Here is a 24,277-nt window from a genome sequence, read left to right as displayed (position 1 = left end):
GACCTCTTCATAGGTACCAACCAACACCACAACCATAAAGCAGCTCATTGGCGGGCAGAAGCTCAGCTAGCCAATTCTCTGTTGTGCCTCCACTCTGCACCACCAAGGCACCAAAGAGCTGCTCTGCTCTGGGGACACTTGTTACGTGTCCCCAACATGCCTGCGGCTTTGACGGGTGCTGGTGCTGCTCCATGTCGCTCTGCCTCCCTCTTACAGCCGGCCCTACGCTCGGCATTTAGCAAGAGAAAATGCTGCCTTGTTCCCATTGCTGGGAAAGCTCTCCCAAAACACGCAAATCAGAGTGTGAAGGGAAAGCGTGTTGAGTGAAGCCTCCTGCTTTGCTGCTGCCGCCCGTGCCCCCCAATTGCTGCCTGGGAACGCGTGTCAAGAATGCCAGCTTAATAGAAACCGTGTGATTTCCAAGATCAAGTCAGAGCAAAGCCCCCGGCTCTGCAGTGTAAATATTTATGCAGGCCAAGCACTAAAGGAAAGAATCACTTGCGTGTCATTGTGAAAATAGCACCGAAAGCGAGCGCACGCTCGAGGGCCGGGCGTTACCCCCAGTGACCTGCAGGACGTCACCGGCTGGACCGCGCGCTGCTGCTCACCGGGCGGCCGTGGCGCGTGGGCACCCGCGGCACGGGGCAGCGCGTCTGCGGGGCACGGACGGCACCACAAACAGCCTCTCAGTCTGCGCTCTGTTCTGGGCTTTTACAGAAATAGATGTCTGCACACACCCCTCTGCACAACCAGCACAATAGAGCTATTATAAAGGTGTAAGATATAGACATAAATACATGCACATTTCTGTCACAGAAGTGTAAAGAACAAAAGCCACCAGTCCTAAAACGAGAAAGCCCTGTTTTCAGGTCTGCTCTGTTGTTATTTTACAAATAGTACTGGACAATTACGTAGGGAGAGCTTTGCTCACCCTGTGCGTTCTGTGGGTGCCGGGGCAGCGGGCGCCGCTGAGCAGACGGCAGCTCCTGCCAGCACCGCTCCCCGCAAACTGCCCAGTGGCTCCGGGATCAGGTTTCAAATAGGGACCCCTTAATTCTGGTGGAGAAATTCCAACCCTGTGCACGTTATGGCAAATACTCGCTCAGAAGTGTAATGCAAAGCAGGTCTGCGGCGCTCGGCGTGAGCAGCATGGAGCAGGGGAGCTCCCCGGATCCCAGCAGAAATGTCACAGCAGCAGGTGAGCCCGAGCAGCCAAAGCAAAGGCTGGAAATTGCTTCTCAACAAGAGATTCCTCTCTAGAGTGAGCCCTTTTCTACTTTGGAAATGGTTTCACCTTCTGGGCTGACCCTGCCGAGAACAGCAGAGCTTCCCAAGGCCTGGCTCAGGCTGAGTCTGAGGCAGCAGAATCACTCTATACCACAAAAAAAGAGAACTGCTTATTATAAAGATGATTATGAGATGACAGACCCCATACACATTTGCATGCAAACAGTAGCAATGCATATCCATGGACACAACTTTGCGTGTTCCGTGCTAGAGCAGCGTGCTGGGAATGATTGGCTTTTTCTTTCACTTGCGATGCTTTTGCCTCTGGATTTTTGCAGTGAAACACAGGGCGCTCGGTGAACTTGCACCTCAAGCACACGGGTCACTGCTCTCGTTAGAGCATCGTCACATAGCGGGGGCAGTTGTGGAGACGTGCGGTTTGTGCTGCTCTGGCCATGGTGGGCGCCGCCACCTTCGATGGCTCTTTGTCTGCTCACATCACCGTTCCCAGCTGGAACACACAGGCTCATATAGTCCTTTTGAGCAAACTTCAGAGCATGACTATATTCTCAGAAAAACCACCAAATGGCCTTTGTAATACCATCACCGAGGAATTCTTTCCACTTGTATGAAAATATCCCTCAAAAAAAGTGGAAGAATGTGTCGAATAAAGCTGTGAGGGAGAAGCGGTTTAAGAAAAACAACAGCAGATGCTGGAAGGCAGAGTCCAAGCTCTATGCTGGTGTCTCTGAGCCTCTAGTTTGGGGCAGGCAAACAACAATATTTCAAGAAACTGGCCCAGAAATCAGCTCCAAGCCAGACCTGGCATCTGAATTACAGCGTCTGGACACGCACCATCCAGGCGGCTGCAGGAGCAGCTTCCCAGGGAAGAGTCTGGAGGTGGTTATGGCCACAGTTGCACACACAGCTGGACTAGGGAAATGAGCTCAGGTAAAGCGACTGACCTGAACCGTTTCATAACCTAGTTTATGTATTTGTGCTGAAAATGCCATATTTGATACACCCTGCATCAAAAGCAGAAGCACTGAGAGTTACTTCTCCTGAACCAGAATGAACTAAGGAAGCACAAACCAGTCTAAGCTGTGCAAGTCTGTACTGAAAGAGCAGCGAACGTTATGGTCCCAGCAACAGAAACACATTAAGAAAGAACAGCAGGATTCTGAGAAATGACTCTGACTTACCAATGCAGGTCCTGCCATCTGTGTGCAGGCGAAAGCCCGGCTTGCATTCACAGTAATAAGATCCAAGGGTGTTCACACATCTGTGCTGGCAGCCCCCGTTGAGGACCTGGCACTCGTCAACATCTGCAGCAGAAAAGAGGGGAAAAAGCGTTCAGAGAAGCGGGCACGACGGTATCCGACGTCAGGATTATTTATCCTCCATTGACCGACTCCAGATTTGAGGAATGAATGCAGAAAGAACCATTTCATTATGTTTAATCAGTGAGGCTATTTAAGAAATTTCAAGAACAAGCAAGCAATCGGGGAAAAAAAAAAGCATCTTATTTGACAATTGGCATAAACCATCCTTCATCTTGTTTGCCTCCCAACAGTCACTTCTCCTATTTGCTCCAAGATGATGGATTTATTAAGATTTTACACTTCCTTACTCTTTATGTGTTGAAAATTGGCTGCGCCAGTCCATTCGTTACTTACATGAAACCCAGGATATCTGGTGGTAAACTATGATCAGAATTGCTAACATCACTAGGGACGAGAAAACACGTTAATAGCTGGAGAAAGTTATTACAATGGATCAATTGCATGGTTAGCGAGGATTTGTTCAAAATTATACGATACTTAAGAACATGATGACATCCAGCTCGACCCCCAAAACAAGAGGCAGACAACAACAGTGAGATTCTGAGCTCGGGTCCCAGCAAACCCGGCAGACCCGACGCAGCTGTTCGCACACCAAGGAACCCACCGCCCAGCAAAACCGTTCCCATCCACTTCTACTGCAGAACCCGGAACAACAGGCAGCCCCCGGGCCAGAAACACCCTCTACCAAGCACTGAGCCATCTTCCAAGAGCTGAAACGGGAACGAGCCCATGGTAAAAAAATCCTATAGAATTTTATTATCAAAGCTTCAAAACCAGGGAGGCAGATGGCAATGAGTTACAGAAAGGAGGTTCATTCCTGTTTCACTGACCTTAAATTGCCTTTGAGCACTGGGAATAACTTCCAGAGCAGAAAAGAAATGTAGAAAGGTTTGGAGTGCCCGGCTACATGGTGCTAACCAAGATGCATATCAGAAACTTGTCAAAGGCAATTTCAAGTTTCTGAGACATAAGACTCCTTCATATGGCTATAATTAGAAATAATAGGGATGTTTGTGGATAGAGCTGCACAGTTCCTTAATTCCTGCCATTCGCATGTGTACATACATACACGTACAGCACCTTCCAGACTGGAACGGATCAAACATCTCTGGTCAGAGGGAGGAACCAGATCGCATTCACACTAACAGCAAAAAAGCCAACCAGTAATTCCTTTTTCCGCAGAGAGGAAACCTCAGTAGCTTTGGTCCCGTTAGCGTTCCGATGCACTTTCCGCGCGTGGTGCAGCACGCACAGCTATTTCCCGCTGGCGCGGCAGGGCGAGCCGGAGCCAAGCTGAGCAGCGAAGCAGCACGGTTTCATCAATGACTGTTACTAACGAGATAAAGAAACATTTTCTCAATGAATCACGGCAGGGCGGTGCCCCCAGCTGTGTCTTTGCAAGCCAGGGGTGCACAAACCCGCTCCAGCCCCAGGCGTGCCCGCAGCATCGCCCGCTCCCCACCCGCTCTGCTGGCTGGGACCTCACCTGGTGGCATCACAGCTCTCCCGGGGACCCAAAGGGCCTTTTGGCCTTCATTTATTTTCTTTCCTCTCTCTTTTTGTTCTTTAACATCTCTCTGGGCAAAGTTAGCTATTAACACCAGAACTGGCTCGACTCAGCTCAAGAACAGGAAAACTGGGGTTTGGGAAGTTCTCTTGGTCTGAATTTAAATGCCTATTCCACTGCTTCCCTTCAACTCCAATCTAAGCCACGGAGAGCTTACCATCCAAAAAAGTTAGCGATGTGTTGAATAAACTTCTTCCTTGCAGCCCATTACTCACATTCAGTGATTACATATCTCCTCTCTACATATCTCTTCTTCTCTCTCCGTATTTTTCACCCTCTAAATCTCTGTAATTACAGAGGGCTGAACCCACCCCAAGTCCCCCCTCGTGCCAGCTGCAGAGTCACCTTCACCGCACACGCGTCCACGGAACCACCAGCTCTGGTTTTCCCTCTGGAGCCTCACTTATCTCCTGCTGCTCTAACAGATTCTCGGACACCCACTACACCATGGTGTGACCACAATAAACCCTTTGCACCCTGAAGGGAAGGCAGCAGGGTCACCCCCCAAGAAATCTGAGGCTTGTGTCTGTGGAAATAACACAGCTGCGCAATTTGCCAAACCAAATTCAAACCCCGGTACGAGTGCACGGAAGAGGCACCTCTCGGGCGGATGCTCCACAAAGAGCTGGCGTTTTCTGGTGGGGACCAGTTGCTTGGGTTGGAGCAGGGCCAGCGGGCACCCCCCGCAGCGGCAGCTCCGGCTTGCCCGGGCGTGCATGGGGCTGGATTTGCCCAGGAATACAAACTGTGAAGCAGCAGGAGCTGCCTCCCGCGCCAGGACAGAGCATCACCGAGAAGGGTCACGTTGCCCTCGGTGCACGTCTTGGCAGTACAAAGACCCAAACATCCATGTGACGCTTTGCAAGATGCGGTTTGTGGCACGCCGGAGTTATTTTCCTATTGGAGAGCTGACAAAATCTGGTTGAAATTAATATGCCAAAGAAAGCAAATGAGAAGCATACTGGCTGCTCCGGCGAGAAGGGCAGCTGCTGCCGAGGAAGCCGGCGCCAGGCCAGGCCGGAGCACGCCACGGCCAGGCTCTCCGCTGTGCCGGCACGATGGGGCAGCGCATCCCAACCCAAAGCCACCGAGAGAGCACAAAAGCCAAATGCAGCGAGAGCCTGGGGTGGGACTTGGCTTGTTGGGCAGGGAAACTCCCCTGCTGCACTTGTGTCCCCACCTGCAAGGACACGGAGCTCACCCGAGAAACAGCTGATGCTCTCGTCAGCCTCTTCCCCAAACAGAAACAACCCATCGGTGCTCAGATACCGGCTACACAGACCAACAGGGGTGATGCTGCAACCGAATGCAGGAAAGTCGAACGCAGACCAAACCGGAGCAGAGGGTGCAGGAGATTAAGCGCACTATGGTTAAGCGCACTCCCCGACCACGCACAGGTCCTTCGAGAAGAAATACAGTGATTTAGCTCCAACAAGAGCTCCGTGTCGGGGAAAGAAAGTGGCAACAGCAGCTCTGCAAATTACTAAATATTTGGTCCAGAGGCAGTTTATCTCCTCTGAAAGGCTGAGGAGGAGGAGATGGATCCCAGCTGCCGAGCTTCGCTCTATCAGCCTACAGAGCGATGCCAGGCTTTAATCCCTGCGGCAATTAGCCTGGATTACAGAGCAGGGCTGCAGGGAAAATGGTAATTAAAATCTATCAAGATGAGCATGTGTGGGATTTAGCAACTTTATCTTTCCGGTACCAGTTTGTTAAAGCTAATTCAGCAATTCTAAGAAGAGACTGGCAGGAGAGGAACCAAGCGAGCGGCACGCTGGATGGCCCAAGCTGGAAGCTCCTGGGTGGCATTAATGCTGCTACCCTGTGCTACCACTTAGAAACTCAGGGTGCAGAACGGTGCTGGGATGTGTTAGAAGGAAAAACCCCAGGCACTACTCCACCTCTTGCACGTTCTGCACAGCCCATGGCACAAACAACCTGGAGCCATCCGAGGGCCTGTTGTTGCAGCTCCCCTTGCAGCCCGTGCAGACAGGACCCGGCACTGCAGGGTCCAATGGTGCAAGGAAACCACAGCTGCCCAAAATGCCTCCACACCCTCCGTTTGCATCTTATTGTAAAACATGCATTTGAAGGCTCTTAAAGAGCTCCACAGAGTTATTTGGCCGCAGCCTCTGCTGGACAGCCAGGAGGCACCATCACGTCCCCACGTACCTGCGCCATCCTCAGCAGCAGCGGTTTCCAAAGGCACTTTGGGAACGGATGCATTGGTTTTACAACAGTCTGATGAAGCGAAAGTGTATCAGGAGCTATTTTGCCTCAGCCGCTTGCTTTGTCCTCGGCTCACCTTTCTTTGCCTTCAAGCGCAGCAGCTGGGAGCGTCGCCCAGCTCTCGCTTGTGCTCACGTTTGTCTCGGGACGGTGCTGATAATTAGGTATTACTCAGAGGGGAGCAGAGTGCACGTGAAAACAAGCAGGCAGCTTGCTCTCGACGTGCCGCTACACTCACCCCCTCCAACTTTCTCTTGCAGCTTTGTTTCACCCCACTTCTCTGTGCGGGGTGCCAGGGTGGGCAGCAGACGTACCTGTGAGATGTACGTGGGATCGATCCCTGTGAACAGAGGCAGACCCAGACCTATAACGGGCAACGGCACCGACCGAGGGAATGGCAGGTGGCTGTTGAAGGAGCTAATGGAACCCACATCAGCACACTAAAGCGAGCAGCTATGCTCTGTGCTGTTTTCTGACGTACTTCAGAGAATCACATAGAGAATATCGAGGTACCAGGTCTACTTCACTGTGAAGACTTAATGCAAGTCCCCAGCAGAGCACAATGATCTCTCCTGTAACGGTTACCTGCACAAGGACACAATCCATAGCGTTGCAATTAGCCTCTCTACACTCACCCAAGGACCCAGCAGAGCATTGTTTGTTTGCATTCTAAGGCACTCAAGACCTCAATGAAATGCACACCGCTATTACACAAAACACCTCTTCATTCTCCATTCATACGATAAATCTGCTGATGGAACGCGCTCACGGCAGCTCGTTGTGCTCCCTTGGCTTTTGCAACTTGCTGATGGAAGAACCACCACGCACAGCCTGACCTGGCAAATACCCCAGTGCAGGGGATCCTAAAAATCATACGGTCAAGAGACCATCAGCTGCTGCCTGTCAAACAGAAACTCACACAGCGCAGGAAAAATCATCAACCAAACCCACAGCTTTTGGCTTGCAAATGGCCAGATATTCACTCTTTTCTGATGATGACCAAAAGCGTGCTCCTGGCAAAGGATCCAGAGATCCCACACGTTTCAATAGGTGTTCTGGTATCCACCCCAGTTCAGAGCACTCGGGAAAAACAGCCAAAATGCCGGGATGAAGGCGCTTTGCTTTTCCAGCTGAAGTTTTAAACCACATTCTTCCTGAACCGGAGAAAAATCCCTCAGCCTTGTAGCCTGAGAGATCCTTCACACGAGCGTCAGGACGGAGCCACGGGTGCGCACGGGGGGAGACGAGCGGAACGGGGGCAGGTGGACGCTGCGCTGATGTTCCAGACACAAAGCTGGATCTCAGGAGCTTGTCTTGGAGAAGTCGCATGAGCTAATGGAGTTGGACGGAGACACAAAATGTGATCCGAGTTTAAAACAAACATCTGACCTATAAATAACAAAACAGCAACTCGCCCCATTTCCAATGGTCTGGCACAATCGCAAATGTAATGATACCACTTTTATAATTGACTGCTTGGGGCATTTATTTATTAGGATTATCTCATGATGAGATAATGCATTCCTTGACGTCTACACTACCCACAAGCATCCAAAGTCTTTAGCGAACTTCACATATTCTCCTTTATTTCCTAAATCTTCAGGCAACCCCAAGCTTTACCTGCTGCTAAGTCAGCTGAGCACACAGAGAGGGAGAAACAGGTGTGTGTGTCCTCCCCCAACCTACACCTCGCTCAGCATCCCCTCCTACCACCACACACAGGACTGTTCAACAAAAGGTATTGGAAAGCAACAAAAAAGCATTTACTGTCTCATTGCAGTGCCGGACCCAGTGCAAATGTCATTAAAACAAAGTAAACCTGTCCACGATGATGGCAGGGAAGAAGTGCAGATTTTGCTCTTTACTGACTGGGAGGTGGAACCACGGAGGTTGTGGTATGTTTGAATCTCCATCTGCTGTCAGCAGCCCTGGTCTGTCAATGCTCCTGACCTCCTGATGCACAGAAGAGATGAGAAGATGCTGCGGTACCATCGACAGACGGTGCAACAGGAGCACAGAGCGACTCCGGCCCCTCCACCTGCGGCTGGCCGAGAACCACCTGCACAGCAACGGGCTCGAGATGCCTTTGTTGGGAATTTGCTTCTGACCAACACTGCAAACTGAGAGCACTTCAGTGCAGAGAGGTGACCCGCAAGCCGTGGGACTGCAGCGGCCAGGCACAGCCCGGCTCCCAGCCCGGTCACCGGTCACCGCTGCCAGGGGATCCCCCTCGGGCATCAAATGACACTGAGTAATACCGAGATGTATCTTTCGCAAGACTCCACTGTGAAATGCTCATGCAACCCAGACAAACTCAGATAGACTCAGAGAGAGAAAAACAGAGTTTTTTTCCATGATAAAACAGCATCATATTTCATTTATCACCCTGGATGGGGGTGAGAAGATCCTTTGGAACTTATCAGCACACCCTAACAAAATGCATACATTTGTCTTTTAAAGGAACATTGCACAGTAGCTATCTTGAACCAAGCCACATAGCTGCATGGCAACTGGTGGAAAGAAACAAGAGTTTCTTTCCCCCTCTGCCAGCGGCGACTTTTCAGGATTACAAATCCACCAGACTGTGCCTGTTGTAATGCAAAGTGACGATACAAGTACAGGTCACTGGTTTGTGACCGTAGCTCCTGCCAGCCCGGGACTTCCACCCGGCAGCTCGTTTATCTCTCTCCACAGCAGCAGAACCTCTCAGGACCCCGCGATGTCCCCAGCCCGGTGACATACCTGCCCTCAGCTCGGCTCCGAACCCCGCCCGGCCCAGGTAACAGGGGTAGCAGCTTCTCCAGAGGAAGGGGTAGTGATTGCCAGCGGCCCCCGGGATGCCGCCCCAAAACCCGAAGCACCACAGCAGCCTCCACAAGTGCCCCCGCTCCCGTCCCATGCTGGGAAACCAACAGGCGTTCGGACCGAAAAAACCTCAACCCCGCAAATCGCGGAGTCCCGCAGCGAACGGGAGCCGGAGCGGCGCCGGGAAACAAGTAATCACTAAAAAAAAGGCAAAGAAGCCGAAAAGCCGAGGGAAGGGCGGGCGGGGAGCGGCTCTGCCCGCCCCGCAGGTAAAGCCCAGCCCGGAGCGCTCCCGCCCCCGGCCGGGTCCCGCTCCCGCCCCCGACGCGGCGCATCCCGCGGAGCGGGGCCGGGGGAGCCGGGGCTGCGCTGCGGCTGCTGCCGCCCCCGGGAGGGGAAGGAGGGAACGGGGCTCCGCTCCCCCCAGCCCGGGCTTAGGCACCCCTGGGCAGCGGGGGGCAAAGCGCCCGGGATGCTGCCGGGGCGGACAGACGGACACACGGATCCTGCAGCAGCAGCACGCTGATGCTCCCGTGGGACGCTCACGGGGAACGACGGGACGCTCAGAGGCGAGGGAGCTGCTGCCCGTCTGGCTGCACAGCCCCTGCGGACGCGGGCAAAGCTCGGGAAGAACCTTCACCATAAATTACAGACGTGTATTTGCCCAAAATCTGCCTAGGAAGCAGCCAAAAGCAGTCAGCGACGCCAGGTGTCCCCGGCACCCGCTGCTGCATCGCTCTGCCCAGGGAGCTCAGCCACGGGTGCTGGGGAGACAGCGGGCGAGAAGAACTGGGCACCGAGCCCACCCCAGGCCAGAGGAACCGGGCACCAAGCCCATCCTGGGCCAGAGGAACCGGGCACCGAGCCCATCCCGGGCCAGGGACCGGGGCGAGGGGCCAGTGCGGGGCCACGCGTGAGGTTGTGTGCGCAGGCTGGGAAAATCCAGCTCCTCAACAAAAAACCAAGGGCCCTGTGAGGGCTTAACTGGTATTGGAAAGAGAGCTCCCCCTTCAACCTTCACTGGGCTTTGCTTAAAATAGTTTAAAGAAAAAACTTCATCAACAAATTTAAGCTCAAATGAGGAACAGCCACTGCGCCCGCTCCAATGAAAACCACAGCGTTACCAGCTCCTGTAAGACAGAGCCTAGGACTCTATTTCACCTTTTTCATTAAACAAGTAAGAATAGCTTATTGGATTTTCCAGAGGCAAGCCCAAAACCCTCATTTAACTTTCTGGAATGTTTTGAAACAATGTGCTCGCAGGGTTGAGCCGGGGGAGAGCCGGGCCTGCTACTTTGAGAGGTTTTAGCAGCATTATTTGGCTGTAGTAAAATTCCAAATTAAAACTTGTGGTTTAGGCTGCAATGAATAGCATTCCATGAAAAATTCTGAAACACAGAGAAAAGCTGAATCCAGGAAGAAAATAGCAATTTAAGGCTATTGCTGCAGCGGTTTCCAAAGGAAGGTGGGCTCTGGTCACGAGTGCCCTTTGCAGATCCATCCAAGCCAGAGAAGCTTCCTCACTGCTTCAGCTCATCTTAATATTCACCCATTGCAACGGCCCACATGCTTCTCGTTAATAGTTTAACAAAAATATCCGACCCAAAAATTTGTCAATTACTTTGTGGAAAGAAAACGTAACCTTTCTAAAAGATGCTGCTCATTTTGACAAGGGGGCTGCAGAGGGAAAAGCAGCACAAAGCGCTGCTGTGCCACAGCCCGCAGCTGCTCAACACGCGGCTTCTGCCTCTCGTGGGTGTCCCAGAGCCCCCGGGGACACGCTCAGCATGGGGGAGAAGACACGGGGCAGCAGAGGGGCAGGAGGAGGGAACCGCTGGGGTTTTACTGAGGGGCAACACGAGTTTCACCTGCGCTCCCCAAACCCGCGACGAGCCGCCTGCCCCGTGCCGTCGCTTTGCAGCGCACCCCGGCGCCATCCCGCCACGAGCCGCTTCTAGATCTACCAAATACTTCACCCATTCAAAAATAACACACTGCCAGGCACTGCAAATGTTCAGCGCTGGCCCCGCTGGGTTCCTGGGGAACAGTCCCCCGAGCAGCGGCACCGCAGCCATTCGCATGGCTAGTGTTGACACTGGTTCTGTAAATGCTTCCAGCAGTGTTGACACGCAAAAATGAATGTTGCCACAGAACGATGAAAAATGGTTCAGGCTGACTTCCTCAGTTCAGTCATGTCAGTAAGACACTGTCTATATTAAATTAGCCTTGCCTGGAATGCAGATGAATCACAGCGAGCGCAGTTCCCCAAGTGACTCCACAAGCACCGACCGAAGGGACCTTTCCACTGGTCCAGGACCTGGAATTTCCTCCTACCTGGGCTCAGGCAGCTCCAGCGCGGAGCCCGTGCTGCTTGCCCTGCAGAAATGAACGCCAGCACAGCCACGGTGCTCAGCAAATTATGTGACAAACCTGTTCAAGCTCGTATTTTCTGAGACTGCTAAAAATATAAAAGTAACGATGAGAGGCTCAGCCTTTTCCAAAGGGCTCTGTGGTATAACACGTGTATCAAAAGTCCATCAGGCTCGAACATAAACTGACTCCTGCTTATGTCATAAGTTATGCTTGGCCAGGTCTGAGCCAGCTCGAGCTTCCTTGTCACCTAATTTACTTCAGCTGATTAAGTACTAAGAGTTGGTCTGAGTACGGTAACACGTTACAATCAGCAGCAAATCGTTACTGCTTCCTATGGAATTAGCTAGGCGAGCATCGGCGTCCAAAGCGGTTCTTTAAACGGGGCCCGAGCTGCACCCAGCCCGTAACCCTCATGGAATTTCATTCAGGCTCAGTCTCAGCATTAATAAATTCTCGTAAGAGCTCAAACAAATTGCAGCTGACGATGTGGCACTTCACAGTTCAACAGTGTGCTAAGTCCTGCAGTTAATCCGTCCCTGCACACACACAGGTCAACCAGCTTAGGTAAATATGAGTTCTAGAATCTTCATCCAAAAATCACCCAAGCCCTGAACCAAGTTTCTTCTGACACTTCACAAAGAGCTCCATCCACTACACGCTTGGCCGAGCTCCCGCTCTTCCAAAAGTGTGCGCCAGGGCCCCGGTTTTCTGCAAAACCTCCTACAGCAAGACAAGCAAGTGGAAGGTGAAGGGTGACTTAGTGCCCCTGCAGAAACCAGCCCCTTTCCCTGGGACACAACTTAAACCTGAGCTGAGGGTGAATCGACGTGACTTTATCCAACCCTGGGCAGGAAAAGCAGCAGCTGTCCCTGAGCATCCTTCTGCTTCTGAGCGGGGCGGGAGGGACAGGGTGGGAAGTCCGCACATAGCCAAGGTTACAGTTTTTTCTTCAAAAAATGTCCTACTTCAGAAGCAACCCCTGGGTCCCAGTAGTTTTCTGCCTCTGCACACAAAGCATCCTGCTGATGTTACTGCACAGCTATTTGTTCAGCAGATGCTGCACAGCGGAGGACCCCGAGGAGACCGGCCTGACGCCACCGGAGCAGGAATCCAGGCACAGGGTGAGGCACAGTGAGCCCACTCACTGCTCTGGCCACCCCAGCAAGCAGGAAAACTCATCCCGCTCCCCAAGGCTCCCGTCCCACACGGGGCTCCAAACACCTCACCTCCTGTTCTGGAGCCCAGGCTGTTTTACTCGGGCTTCATCCGGACTTTGATCCAGGAAAGTGGAATATTTTCCAAACTGTAAACATCAATCAGTGCCTTCTGCCTTTTCTAAACTGCCCTGTTGGTACAAAACCGGATCTAATCCTATGCATTAGCATTCAGGTACCAGGCCAAGCAGGGGTCACCACCCCAGTGCCATGACAGGGGGAGAAGGGGCACTGTGGGCACAGCTAATTACAAATCATTATGTGCGAAGGGATTCACACTGTCTACCCTAAAAAAACCAAGGATTGTTTGTTTGCACCAAAATCCCGAAGCTCTTAATCATTGCGAAGCTGATCCTCGGCAGGGGAATGCGGGGAAACTGAAATATTTCAGCTTGGCTAAGATAAGGGCAGAGCTGTTTATTTCACACATCCCTGCAGTGGTGCAGAGCCAGGAAATACTTTTCAGTTATTTTCAACAAAACAAGACAAATGTACCAGATTGGCAAGAAAGCGACATTTTTCTGCAGAATTCTTTACTGTCCGAACCGATAGCCACAGAAATGACTCTTTCCCGGTTTGTCAGCAATCCTTGTTAATTATTCCAAATACTTTTGGACTTCAGCTAAGCAAACCAGTGCTGAAAATATGTGAAAACTCCATCACAAAATCATGCCCATCCTAAGCAATCAAGAGAATATCCTGTCGCACTACAAATATAATGTTGCACTACAAATACGATACCTGCATTTCAGGTTCCCGGGTGCAGGAGCCCAGCAAAGGCGCCTTTCTCTGCTATTGTGAATCCTGCAGCTGCAATATTCTCAAAAACAAACCAAAAGAGCTGAAGCCAAGCATGTCTTGCTCTTGGCTCTGATAAGCAAATAGCTGTTTGCATTTTTCCGACTCTGGGCTCCAGGCGGCTCGAACACGCAGCGCTTGCCCAGATGATAACGCCCCGGATGGGGAACCTGCCCAGCACAACAGCACAGGGTGAAGCCGCAGGAGCTGAAGCGGCCGCAGGACGTGGGACTGGCTCCGGGTACCACACCAACACCAACCCCAGCTAGTGCTCTCCCTTTACAAACACAAAATCTTGTGTTCTCTTCCACTTCAGTTTGAAAGCAGGAGATTTAAAGTGGGAGACAGGAAATGATGTGATGATGTAGACTCCAAAGGAGAAACCTCATCTCTTTCAAAGCAATAAAATAGACACCATCGACTTCAACAGGGCCAACATCTCGCCATGAAAACTTAGAAACCCAGAAAAGTTTGGGTTGGAGGATCTTCCAAGCTCCCCCAGTCCAACCTGCCATGGAAGGGACATCTTCACCAGCTCAGGTTGCTCAAAGCCCCGTCCAGCCTGGCCTGTGATAACCCAGGGATGGTTCACCCACCACCTCTCTGGGTACCAGGGACAGGCTCTCACCACCCTCAGGGCAACAATTTCCTCTTATGTCCAGCCTGAAGAAGTTCACTTTAACCCATGTCAGGCTTTCCTTCTCCAACTGTCATCTCCAGCTCTAAGCGTGCAGCAGAAAGGGAGCACGCTGGATGGCTGAAGGACACCAGAACCATGCGAGATACCAGAGAGGCGAGGGGAGACCCGAGAGCATCTCCTCCGCGCTGCCGGTGCCCCGTCCCTACCTCGGCACGTCCTCCCGTCCCGCTCCAGCCGCCGTCCCGCCGCGCACGAGCAGTGGAAGCTGCCCGGGGTGTTGTGGCACCGGGCCTGGCAGCCGCCGTTCCCCACCGCGCACTCGTCCACATCTGCAACAGAGAGGGGGCAGCTCAGGGGACACCGCGTGGGAGCCAAACCGTCTGCTTTTATTACACGTTGTCTTCCTGGTGTTGACTTTCCAGCACCAGCAACAACATCAACCAGTGCAAAACCAGCCCCTTCGTTACACGCTCAGACACTTCAGATGTCACTACCCAAAAGATTCCCAGCCTGGGGGGTCACTGGCACTCACATGGATAGGAATATATTCATTATATATCCACTCACATGGATAAGAATATATTCGTTATATATCCACTCACATAGATAGGAATACATTCATTATATATCCACTCACATGGATAAGAATATATTCATTATATATCCACTCACACGGATAAGAATACATTCATTCACAATGCCCATCTTGTTTGTGAGAATGAGAAGACAAGATTTTGTTGCGTTAAAAATCTGCCGGTTTAGAAGTTTTACTTTCTTGTCTTAAATCAGTGGGTAGAACTATTACACCTTTCACTGCGATTTCTCTAAATAAACCTACACAAATTACCTGAATAACATTAATACAGAGAAGCCTAAACTAAAAGGTTGAAAAAAAATTAAAATATCGACATAATACACATTTTCTACTAATTTTTGTAAGTCAAGTCTGCCTAAGTCACATTAGCCTACCAAGACCAGAGATCTCTCTCCACCTCAGGGGTGTGGGACAGACCTTTAGGGAACACAGAGCACCTTTCTCAAATTACCTGTTAAATAGGGTGATTGACTAATCACCAGGTGAGAACAGAGGAATCGCCACCCCCAGCCTTGTTTTCCTGTTAGCTCTGTAGCTTTGCTGGGATGCAGCCCAAGTCTGGTATATTTGAAGGGCTTTTTATTGCTATTATTTTTTAACCACAGCTTTTATACAAAGTTCTCTTTAATCTTTTAAACGGACACGATCTCGGCAGCCTCCCCGTAAGCCCCGAGTTTCCCCAGAAGGACACAGCACGAGCTGGAGTTATTTTTGCCTCCACGTTTTGTAAAAACAAGCATTGTGGTTGGGCTCTGCAAACACCACTTTGGTTTCTTAGAGCCCGTACTTATCAAAGCATTATGGAACTTCCTTCCTCCCTGCCTGAAACGCAGGATCCATAAATAAAACGAAGGGCCCTCCTCATCCCCCGACTCACCACAAGCTCCGGCATCACCGCTGGCTGTCTATATTATTTATACAAGACAATCTTGGGGAAGAAAAGAGCGCAAAGTTGCATGTGGCTCAACGGCACGGTATGAAATGACCACAAACAGCCTGGTCGGAGCTTGGAAACGCGACGGCAGGTGCACAATCACCCATAAATGTTTGGGGTTGTGATATAAGTTGCTGGAGAGGTGATGGGGGCAGGACCGCGTGGGATCATTCTGCTTACTCGGATGCACTTTCCGTGTCCAGGTCACTTCTATAGTTATTATCACCTGGGAATCGTAACTTGTCACCTGCATTGGATGATTTCTCAAGGCAAAAAGTCAATGTCAAGAATCGGAGCTCGGCAGCGAGAGGCCGTCGTTTCAGGCTCTGCCGTTGCGGTTGTGGCACCGGAGCAGAGGACGTGCCCCAGGCTGCCCTGCGGACCCTTGAAACCAAGTGTGGGTCGCCTTGATCGCTGCCACAGGCTCCACCTACACTTGGTTTCCAAGGTCACGCACAGCGGACGTCACGGAGCTCTGGTCCCCGTAAAAGGCTTCTTCCCGTCCTCCATCGCATTCGCACATCACTGAAGTGCCGTGGAAATGCAAATAGATTAATTGTGAAACTTCTTGCCCGATTTCTGCTAAAACTTGATTTCAATTAATCTGTAAAATACATGATTGCTTTTTATTTTTTAAGAAAGACATAGGAACAGATAATATTGTACTGAACTTTCATGCATATAACAGATTTTTCCAGATAATCTGTGCTCATTTGAAACCCACTCAACTTCAGATAATTCACATCCCTGCGGAATTAAAGGCAGGCAGGAATCAGAGGCTGATTAGAGAAAAGGTATATATGCAATGTAGCGGTAAATCTGTTCTGTTTTCTGCTTGTTTCCCAAATAACGCACAGAGCACCTGGCCCCAGCAGCTCCTGTGGCGCGGCTCAGCCCAACACGGTTCCCTTCAGGCCGCAGCCCCAGCTGCTCCCCTGGCTCTGTGCTCCCCCTGAGCAGCGACCGCTGCAGGTTTTACAGCATTGTAGTCGTTTATATCCACCCTTGCTCTCTTTAGCGATTGTCTGCCTGCCTGTGCCGAGCCCGAGCACCGAAAATAACTGCAAGGGTCCTATGACAAAGTCACCACCGAAACGTACAGTCCTTCCCAGATACAGCCGGACCTTCCAACACTCAAAGAAACCCCTGACATCTGAAGTGGCAGGGCTGCCATATGAAAAGGAATATATCACTTGTTTTTTTTTTTTTACTCCATCCACATTTTTAAGCAGCTTTGCAGAGGAATACTTCGACTTTTTACAGCAGTTCAATCACACCCAACTAACGGCCGTGTTTCTTGTAAAACTGAATTCAAACCCTTTGGAAGAATTCCATAGTGCTACTCCAGGCTCGCACCTGTGCAAGAGTGGTTTCAAATCTGCTCTCAGTCCCCAGCTGAGTCCAAATCCCTCCCAGCACCAGAGGGCAGCGACTCAGCGCCCTCCCCGCGTCCCTGCAGCGGCGTGGCGCCCGCTCACCTGCGTCCCAGCCCGCGGGCGCTTCCGCCTGTGGCGGCTCAGAAATGCCCTTTAAAACACATCAACGGGATTTGGCACTACAGGTAAGCCTGGCTTTACCTGACGAGTTCTGAGCCTCATCCTGCACCAGCCCGGCTGCTCCGCTCCAGCTCTCACAAACTCACTTGGACACATTTTGTGAGGAACGGCTTGAAATAAAATACCCATAGCAGTAGGTGCTCCCGTTCTTTATGAGAATCTCCAAGTGATTTTAAGGAAAACAGAATTCAAGCACATCTGTTATTTTATTTATGGAGGTTATACACTTGCACATGAAAGAAACCAGCCACTTAAACTGATAACAAAAACCCCCACTTTACCATCTGCCTTTGGGCTAAGAGACCATTAATATTCACAGCCTATTGTCAGGCGACTTTACAACATGTTGTAAAAAGGCCTGAAGGAAGCAGAAATGCCAAGAGGCCCCAGTCCACAGCATCTGGCTTTGCCCCGAACAATGGCTGCCCCTCTCCAGCATGCCCAGCAACCTCCCCATGGCGCGACACAGTCATTTCCCAGCTCAGAAGCACACACAGCAGCCAAGCTCTGCGGAGTCGGGGCAGCGAACGTGACCCCCAACTGAAAAAGGAACATCTTGGTACAGTTGTTCTGATGACCCGTAACAGTTACGTGCACTCCAGACCACACAAATCACCCCGGCTATCTGCATATTCACAAATAGCGTTGATACGGATTAAAAGTGCATGAAATAACTTTTACCTAATTCCAAAGGGCTAGCCCTGCAGCTCTTCAAGAAGAATTTCAGCGCAGGGGAAGGACAGACCGAGCCCTGGGTTCCACTCCGAGCAGAGATGCTCTGTCTCCTCCCACTGGCCACAATGGAGTTTACCAAACCCAAGTTGCTCAGAAAAGGCCACTGGCAGCACTGAGCTGAATTAAAACACTTTGAAGGTGGAACTTTGTATAATTATCTTCTAAAAATCAAGGTGCCATAGCGTATCTTCATTGAAACAGCTGCACTGGGAAAGAAGCTGTGATGTCCTGAGATGTCTCTGGTTTATAGCCATTATAACACAACTCGTTTAATAAATTTTACATAATATTATTCCCATCACAAGCCCTCCCAACACTCTAAAGCAAAGAGGGGGACATGGCTTGTCTAGTACTAAAGCACAAGCAGTTTAGGTGCAGCAGCAGCAGAAGGGCCTGGGTCCTGCAGACCCTTCTGCATGGCTGAGTTGGCGTGGAAGGAAAACATCTTCAATCGTTTCTCTGAAAAGCTGCCAACGTGACGAGCCAAGAGGCGGCCGTGGCACCGTCACCTCAGTGCCGCAGCTTTGCTGCTTCCCACCAAACCTGTTTGAAAAGTTTGTCAGCAAAGCAGAACTCACAGACAAGATCCATGCGCGGGGGGGCTTCTTTTTTAATCTGCTGGGCTTTGTTAATTTTCCATCTCTCAGAAGTTCCTGACCAGATTCTCACCCTTACGCACTTACCCACCTATGAACTCAATGTCTTTCTATGGATTATACTGAGCGCTCAAAGATTTGCATCAAATATTCTTACTCCGCTCAACACACGCACATTTACTATTGATGTCCGATTCCCTATTCCATCAGCCCATTGGGAGGCTCAGCCAGACCCCAGCCCACCCCACCAGGGGTTCTCCCCGTCCTGCCCGTCCCTGTGCCCGTCACTGGTTCCAGCCGCGCCCTCCGCTGCCGTGCCCGATTCATCGTGCTTTTGGCAAGTCCCCCATCTGTCCCCCAGGGGTCCGTGGGACACAGCGGCGTGGGGTGACACCCTCCAGGGCGACCCTCCTGCTCTGCAGAGCTGCTCCTGCTCCAGAGGCAACAGCCCCACTGGTCGGGGTGAGAGCAGCCTCAGACCGCCTGCCATAAAACCTGACGGACTGTAAATACCTCTCTATAGTGGAGAGAATTCTTCTTTGACACATTATATAATGGATGCAATATAAAAGTATACGGCGCTTGGCGGGCTTTCCAAGCTTCCCTTCGGGAGCTCAACGAACGGGCTGGCGTTTGATGATTTTTATGTTTTTTTCCGACCGTATGGCCAAAAGTGCATTTCATGCAAAGACAGGAAGATGGCTCTCCTGGGAAAGAACCCTGTTCCCCTTACCCAGAGGCTGGAGAGGCTTCCTTCAGAGTTTCCAGATCTTTGAAGTGACCTCAGCCATGAGATCACGGAGGCGTCTGCCAAGGCCGAGTGTCCGAAGGTGCGAACGGCGGCGGCGGTTTTGTCCTGCTATTAATTGCTTCTCGCAGGGAAGTGGTGCCAGGGTGAAGCTCTGCTGATCTCCAGCTGCGTCCCCACCGCACTCAGCCCGTTTCTCTGAGCAGGCCCCAGTTACACCCCCTGCTCCCAAAGCAACGCAGACGGGCTAAGCCGGACTTAGTGCCACCATCTGAGATGATGGACCATGAAACCAGTACCCGCACTTGTTCCTCACCCTTGCAGTTGAGCAGGAGACCGAGCAGGATAAAGGAATCAAAGTTCTCCTCTCATTGAAAAAAGGCACAAATCATTGACTCCAACACAACTATTCCTGACCTATAGTACTCCGACAATTCCTTTTCGCCTCTGCGGACAGCGGTGAAATACACCCGTTCACAAGAGTGGTGCAAAATGAGTGAGGTTGAGTGCGCTTCAAGAAAAACGTCTTCTGTTAATAAACTAGGTGCACCTGTAATTCAGCAAAGTTCCGGGTGTCATCACGCACACCATGCCCAGAGTCACCGGAAAATTCAAGAGAAGCGTCCTAACAGACACCTGTAACAACCTGAGGCTTTTTGTACATTTTTGGATATTGGATTTGGTCTGTCCCCACAAGAAGGAGGATACAGTCTGATATAACAGCCACAAACCTGTGTCTGCTCCTAACAATGCGAACGACATAACGCCCTTTGCTTATCAACAAAGCAGAAAGCAGAACCACGTGCTGTCACACAGTGCTGTCCTGAAAACGTGTTTGATGGTGATCATCTTTAAGATGTTATTGTGCACAAGTACAAATAATGCAAATTAATCCATAAACAGAATACAGACAGAAATATCCAATGGAAGCTTAATATCTTAATAACTCAACAATAATTTCTCAGTGTGCAACGGGCGGTACGTGTCCTATTCTAAAGAACTGGGAAGTCCCTGGGAAAATCATCTCCTCCCAGTCTCTTTGTCACCATATAATTAAGTTCAATGCACCCAAGGGGGAGCATTTTGTAAAGTTCTCAAGAGCTGCGGTAACATTTATAGTACAGGATGGTCTATGTAAAACTATCGATTACTGACCTTGTTTGTTATATTTCACTACAAAAGCCACTCGTGTTCCCATAGACATAACAGGTATTGAGAGTAAAAACTCTGAAAAATAAATTGAAAAAGTTCTAATAGCAAGTGGCCTGTTTATGCCATAATTGGTATTAGGCAATTAATGGTGGGATGAAACACCACAATGCTTCTGAAAACAAAAAGCAATGCTGTTTAAAGAACATCTAATGAGCACGTTTTATGTCGCCCTCAGCAAGTTTACTGCCAAGCCACAGACGACATCTATACACACGTCCTTTTGTCTCCAATGAAAGGGTCATTGCTACTTGTTAAATTCACAAGTGAAAAAACCAAAACCAAACAAACCAAACCCCACAAATGTATGTTTCAAACTTGAAATTCGCCGTCCTGAAGCAGCAGTGGTTGAAGTTCGAGCCGTTTGCTCCCAGCACTGTGCAGATGATCAGAATTAGAGAAACCAGCACTCCATGCGGAGCCGAGCTCAGCCTGCCACAGAGACCTATTGTAGAGCTCTGGTAGCCAGATACTCCGGATGGCTGACATTCCAAAATCCTCACTATTAATGAGGTGAGATCCTGAGCAACTGGGAAAAGGAAGGCAGAAATGTATTTATTTGCTAGAACTATTCTGCGGTGCAATTCGGGGCAGTTTCCCAGACCGCAGTGGAGGGGGATGATGCCTAAATCATTTCAAACCAGAAGAATTGCCTGATGTGCTGCTTCCCAAAAGCCACTTTCTACCTCTGTTTCCCCGGCACGTCTCGAGCCTCGCCGCTCTCTGCTGTCACCCCAAACCAGGCCAAACCCCGCACGCGGCACGAGAAAGGCGCTGCGGCACGGCGATGGCGGCACAGACACGTCCCAACGCTTTCCAGAGCCCTTCTCCTTATCTCCTGCGGCTCTCGACTGCACCAAGGAATGAATCTCAAAACACTTGGAAAATGGTATATTCACAGAAATAAATAAGTGTACTACGGACATGTATCAATCACCGCATATGAAACATCACAGAAACCTCAGATTTCTTCTGATTAAAAGCCTGCGCATGAATATTTTCATAATGAATTTATCCCTAAATATGCCATGATGCATTCTGCGTTCATACTGTTTGCATGGCTTGATGTTCTCTTCTTAATGAAAATGTACATTTTTAAAGAGTGTATCCTGTTACACCAGAGGCCGTAAAGTGAAAAGCCATGTCTTGTTCTCACATAAGCACAAAAACATCTCTGGCATCCTTTCACTTAAATCCTTGGAGTTTTCTAGGGATTCGTCTTACAAGTTAAATGCAGAATATAATTTTCCAGGCAAGTTTATCAGAGTGAATCATAACTAAGCTCCTGAACAAATAGAAATCAAAATACATCACTTGGCTTTTCCACATGTGATGGGTTTGGGCTGCACAACCCCATTACTTATCAGTTTAAGAGAAGCCTGATAACATCTGCGATATCAGTAAATTGTGGGAATTCAAGCTTCTCATGATGAAAATGTACAGCAGAGGAAGTGATGGACGATTTGCAGCTGGTAAAAAGAGGTATCCTCTAATGACATCCATCTGGCATCCATTATCTCAGCATCTGCTGTCCTGGAACCCAAGATGCCTCATGAAACCCAGGGCTATGCTGAGGAAAGGAACGATATTCCCTGGATTCTCTTGAACAGTTTAAAACCCACCCACCCCCTTTATCCACCGCACACTGTATTAAACCAGCCAAGGAAGCGGCGTCCAACCGGTCGCTTGCGCTTCGTACCCAGGACTGCGTACTTGGGCCCTTCGATCTCCGCGGATCAGATGAGGACCATGAATAAGTGACTTCCATTAGCACTGATTGAAAACAGCTCCTGGCGAGAGGAGCCAAGAGCTGCTCTGGACCCTGGCAATGATCTGTGCAGCCTTTAAGCCAGCCACTTAAATCTCTAAAAAGAAATACTCCCTGTTTTAATCCACAAACATGGGCTATTCTACCTCTTCGTTGTCAGCGCTCACATGTCAGCACAGCCCGGCTGCAGCACGGTCCCCTCAAACCAGTGATGGAATTTTTAAGTCTCTGCCACCTACAAGATTTCTTTGAGAGGCTGAAAAGCACCCGAGAAAGGAGGATGCACTTAGGAGGGTGATAAACATCAAAACCACGCAAAACTCCCGATGGCCACGGGCGATGGGCCAGCCCGGCCGCCGACCCGCGCGGCTGTTCGCGGCACGAAGCCAACAGCGACGACCACGTCCTGAAGCTGCCGCATGCCGGCTGGCGTTCCGGAATAAATGGAAAGTCAAACACAAGCGCACGACCCCAGCGAGCAGCTCCAGGGTCCAGCCTTTCCAGATCCAACCCTGCTTTAATTTGCCTGGGGAGGCAGGAAGACAGACGGTTAATATGCACTCACATACGGCAAACTAGAAACACCTGTTGGCCTCCAAACCAGTTGTTTTGGCTGGTTTACAGGGACTGGGGGTCTAGCAGGTGTCCTTGCAGCCAACAGGAACGTAAAGGGGTTACAGAGGCCCCACGAACATTGAATTATGGAAAGAAGAACCGTCGGCACGGCCATACACAGCACGTGCCTGTGTGTGAAGGCTGAACCACGGGAAAGAAAGTCCCATAAAACGAAGCCGGGCTGGGACTGGGGAACCAGGGCTGCCTGCGCCCTCCTGCCGGGGGGCCCCGTGTTCACAGACCAGCACACACATACATGAGCAGTAAATTATGAACGTTAAACCAGAACACGGCTGCCATCAGCGAACACAAGCGGAGTACTGCAGCCACAAGAGCCGCAAACTCCCTTGAACTTGTACTTTGAACCTGGTGCCGCAATCGCGGGAGGAGGATTCCCGTTTTCATTTTTCACGTGAGTTTTGTAACATACCTGGCAGTAAAAAGCGAGTATAACAAACTCCTTTGCTTGATGTGCTTGTGGGGGTTGTCAGAGGGAGATTTTCCTTCTCCTCCGCTATCAGACTTGGTTTGGCTGAAGGCTGCACAGAACAGGGAACTTCAGCCCAGGTCAAAAGCTGCACTGCACGCAGGAATGCACAAGCACTTGAACTTGGATCAAGGAGGCACAGAAAGTGTCCTCCCTCTCTCACAAACCCCTCACTAATTAAACTTCTGGAGCAGGAATCGTCCGGGCATCTTCCTAGGGAAAAAAAGCATTAGTAATGACTGGAATCTCAACGTATGTTTGTTTCTTGTGTTATTACACAAATTGTACCGCAGAACTGAGACCATATGGCAAAGGAGAGGAAACAGACAGCAACGCAACAAACGAAGCAAAAATTAAAGGAAAACCTGTGGCTGAGGTGGAGATAAGGAGCTGGTTAAAAGGTGTTACCAGCTGCTAGGGAACACTGCTTTGAAAAGATGCCTTGGAGAAGGCAGCACATAATGAATAGAAAATATGTTTTCTCCAACCTTTCCAAACCCAGAAACTGAAAGCGTAACATACTGACGATTTATTACAGACCGTACTATGTATATAAGCATAAATTAATTCTACAAGTTCCAGGAAGGTTTGCAGCAATGCTCATCTCCTCTGCTTCGGTCTTCCCTCCCCATGGCATCCGCGAAGCCATCCACTGCGCTGGAACCCGCTCCCTCGTGCCCACGGCCAGTGGGGATCCCCACCGCGCTGGCTTTCAGCAGATCCCCAGAAAACAAGGGAAGATCATGGGGCATTTCTCTGTCGTTTCTCTTCCATGACACAAAGCAGCCCCAGGACAAAGGGCACAGGAACATCTGGGGCAGGAACGGCTCCTCTGCGC

At 50.5% G+C, this 24,277-nt stretch overlaps 1 protein-coding gene across 5 annotated transcripts in view; it reads right to left on the bottom strand.

The window, feature by feature from the left end:
• Window positions 1-24,277, bottom strand: part of MEGF6 (multiple EGF like domains 6) — a 69,419-nt gene that overhangs the window by 26,723 nt on the left and 18,419 nt on the right. For 3 of the 5 annotated variants that reach the window (XM_065037836.1, XM_065037833.1, XM_065037834.1), the window contains exons 5-6: window positions 14,403-14,525; window positions 2,430-2,552 (exon numbers count right to left, since the gene is read on the bottom strand). In XM_065037836.1, coding sequence (XP_064893908.1) covers window positions 2,430-2,552; window positions 14,403-14,525 — 246 coding nt within the window. Of the gene's footprint in view, window positions 1-2,429; window positions 2,553-9,108; window positions 9,481-14,402; window positions 14,526-24,277 lie in introns of those variants that run through there. The other 2 variants (XM_065037837.1, XM_065037835.1) reach the window with 2 other exon arrangements.

This window comes from Columba livia, chromosome 21 (assembly GCF_036013475.1).
Source record: "Columba livia isolate bColLiv1 breed racing homer chromosome 21, bColLiv1.pat.W.v2, whole genome shotgun sequence".
In the NCBI taxonomy this organism is placed as follows: domain Eukaryota; kingdom Metazoa; phylum Chordata; class Aves; order Columbiformes; family Columbidae; genus Columba; species Columba livia.
The sequence above is the reverse complement of the archived record's forward strand: the minus strand, read 5'-3'. Positions and strand labels throughout refer to the sequence as shown.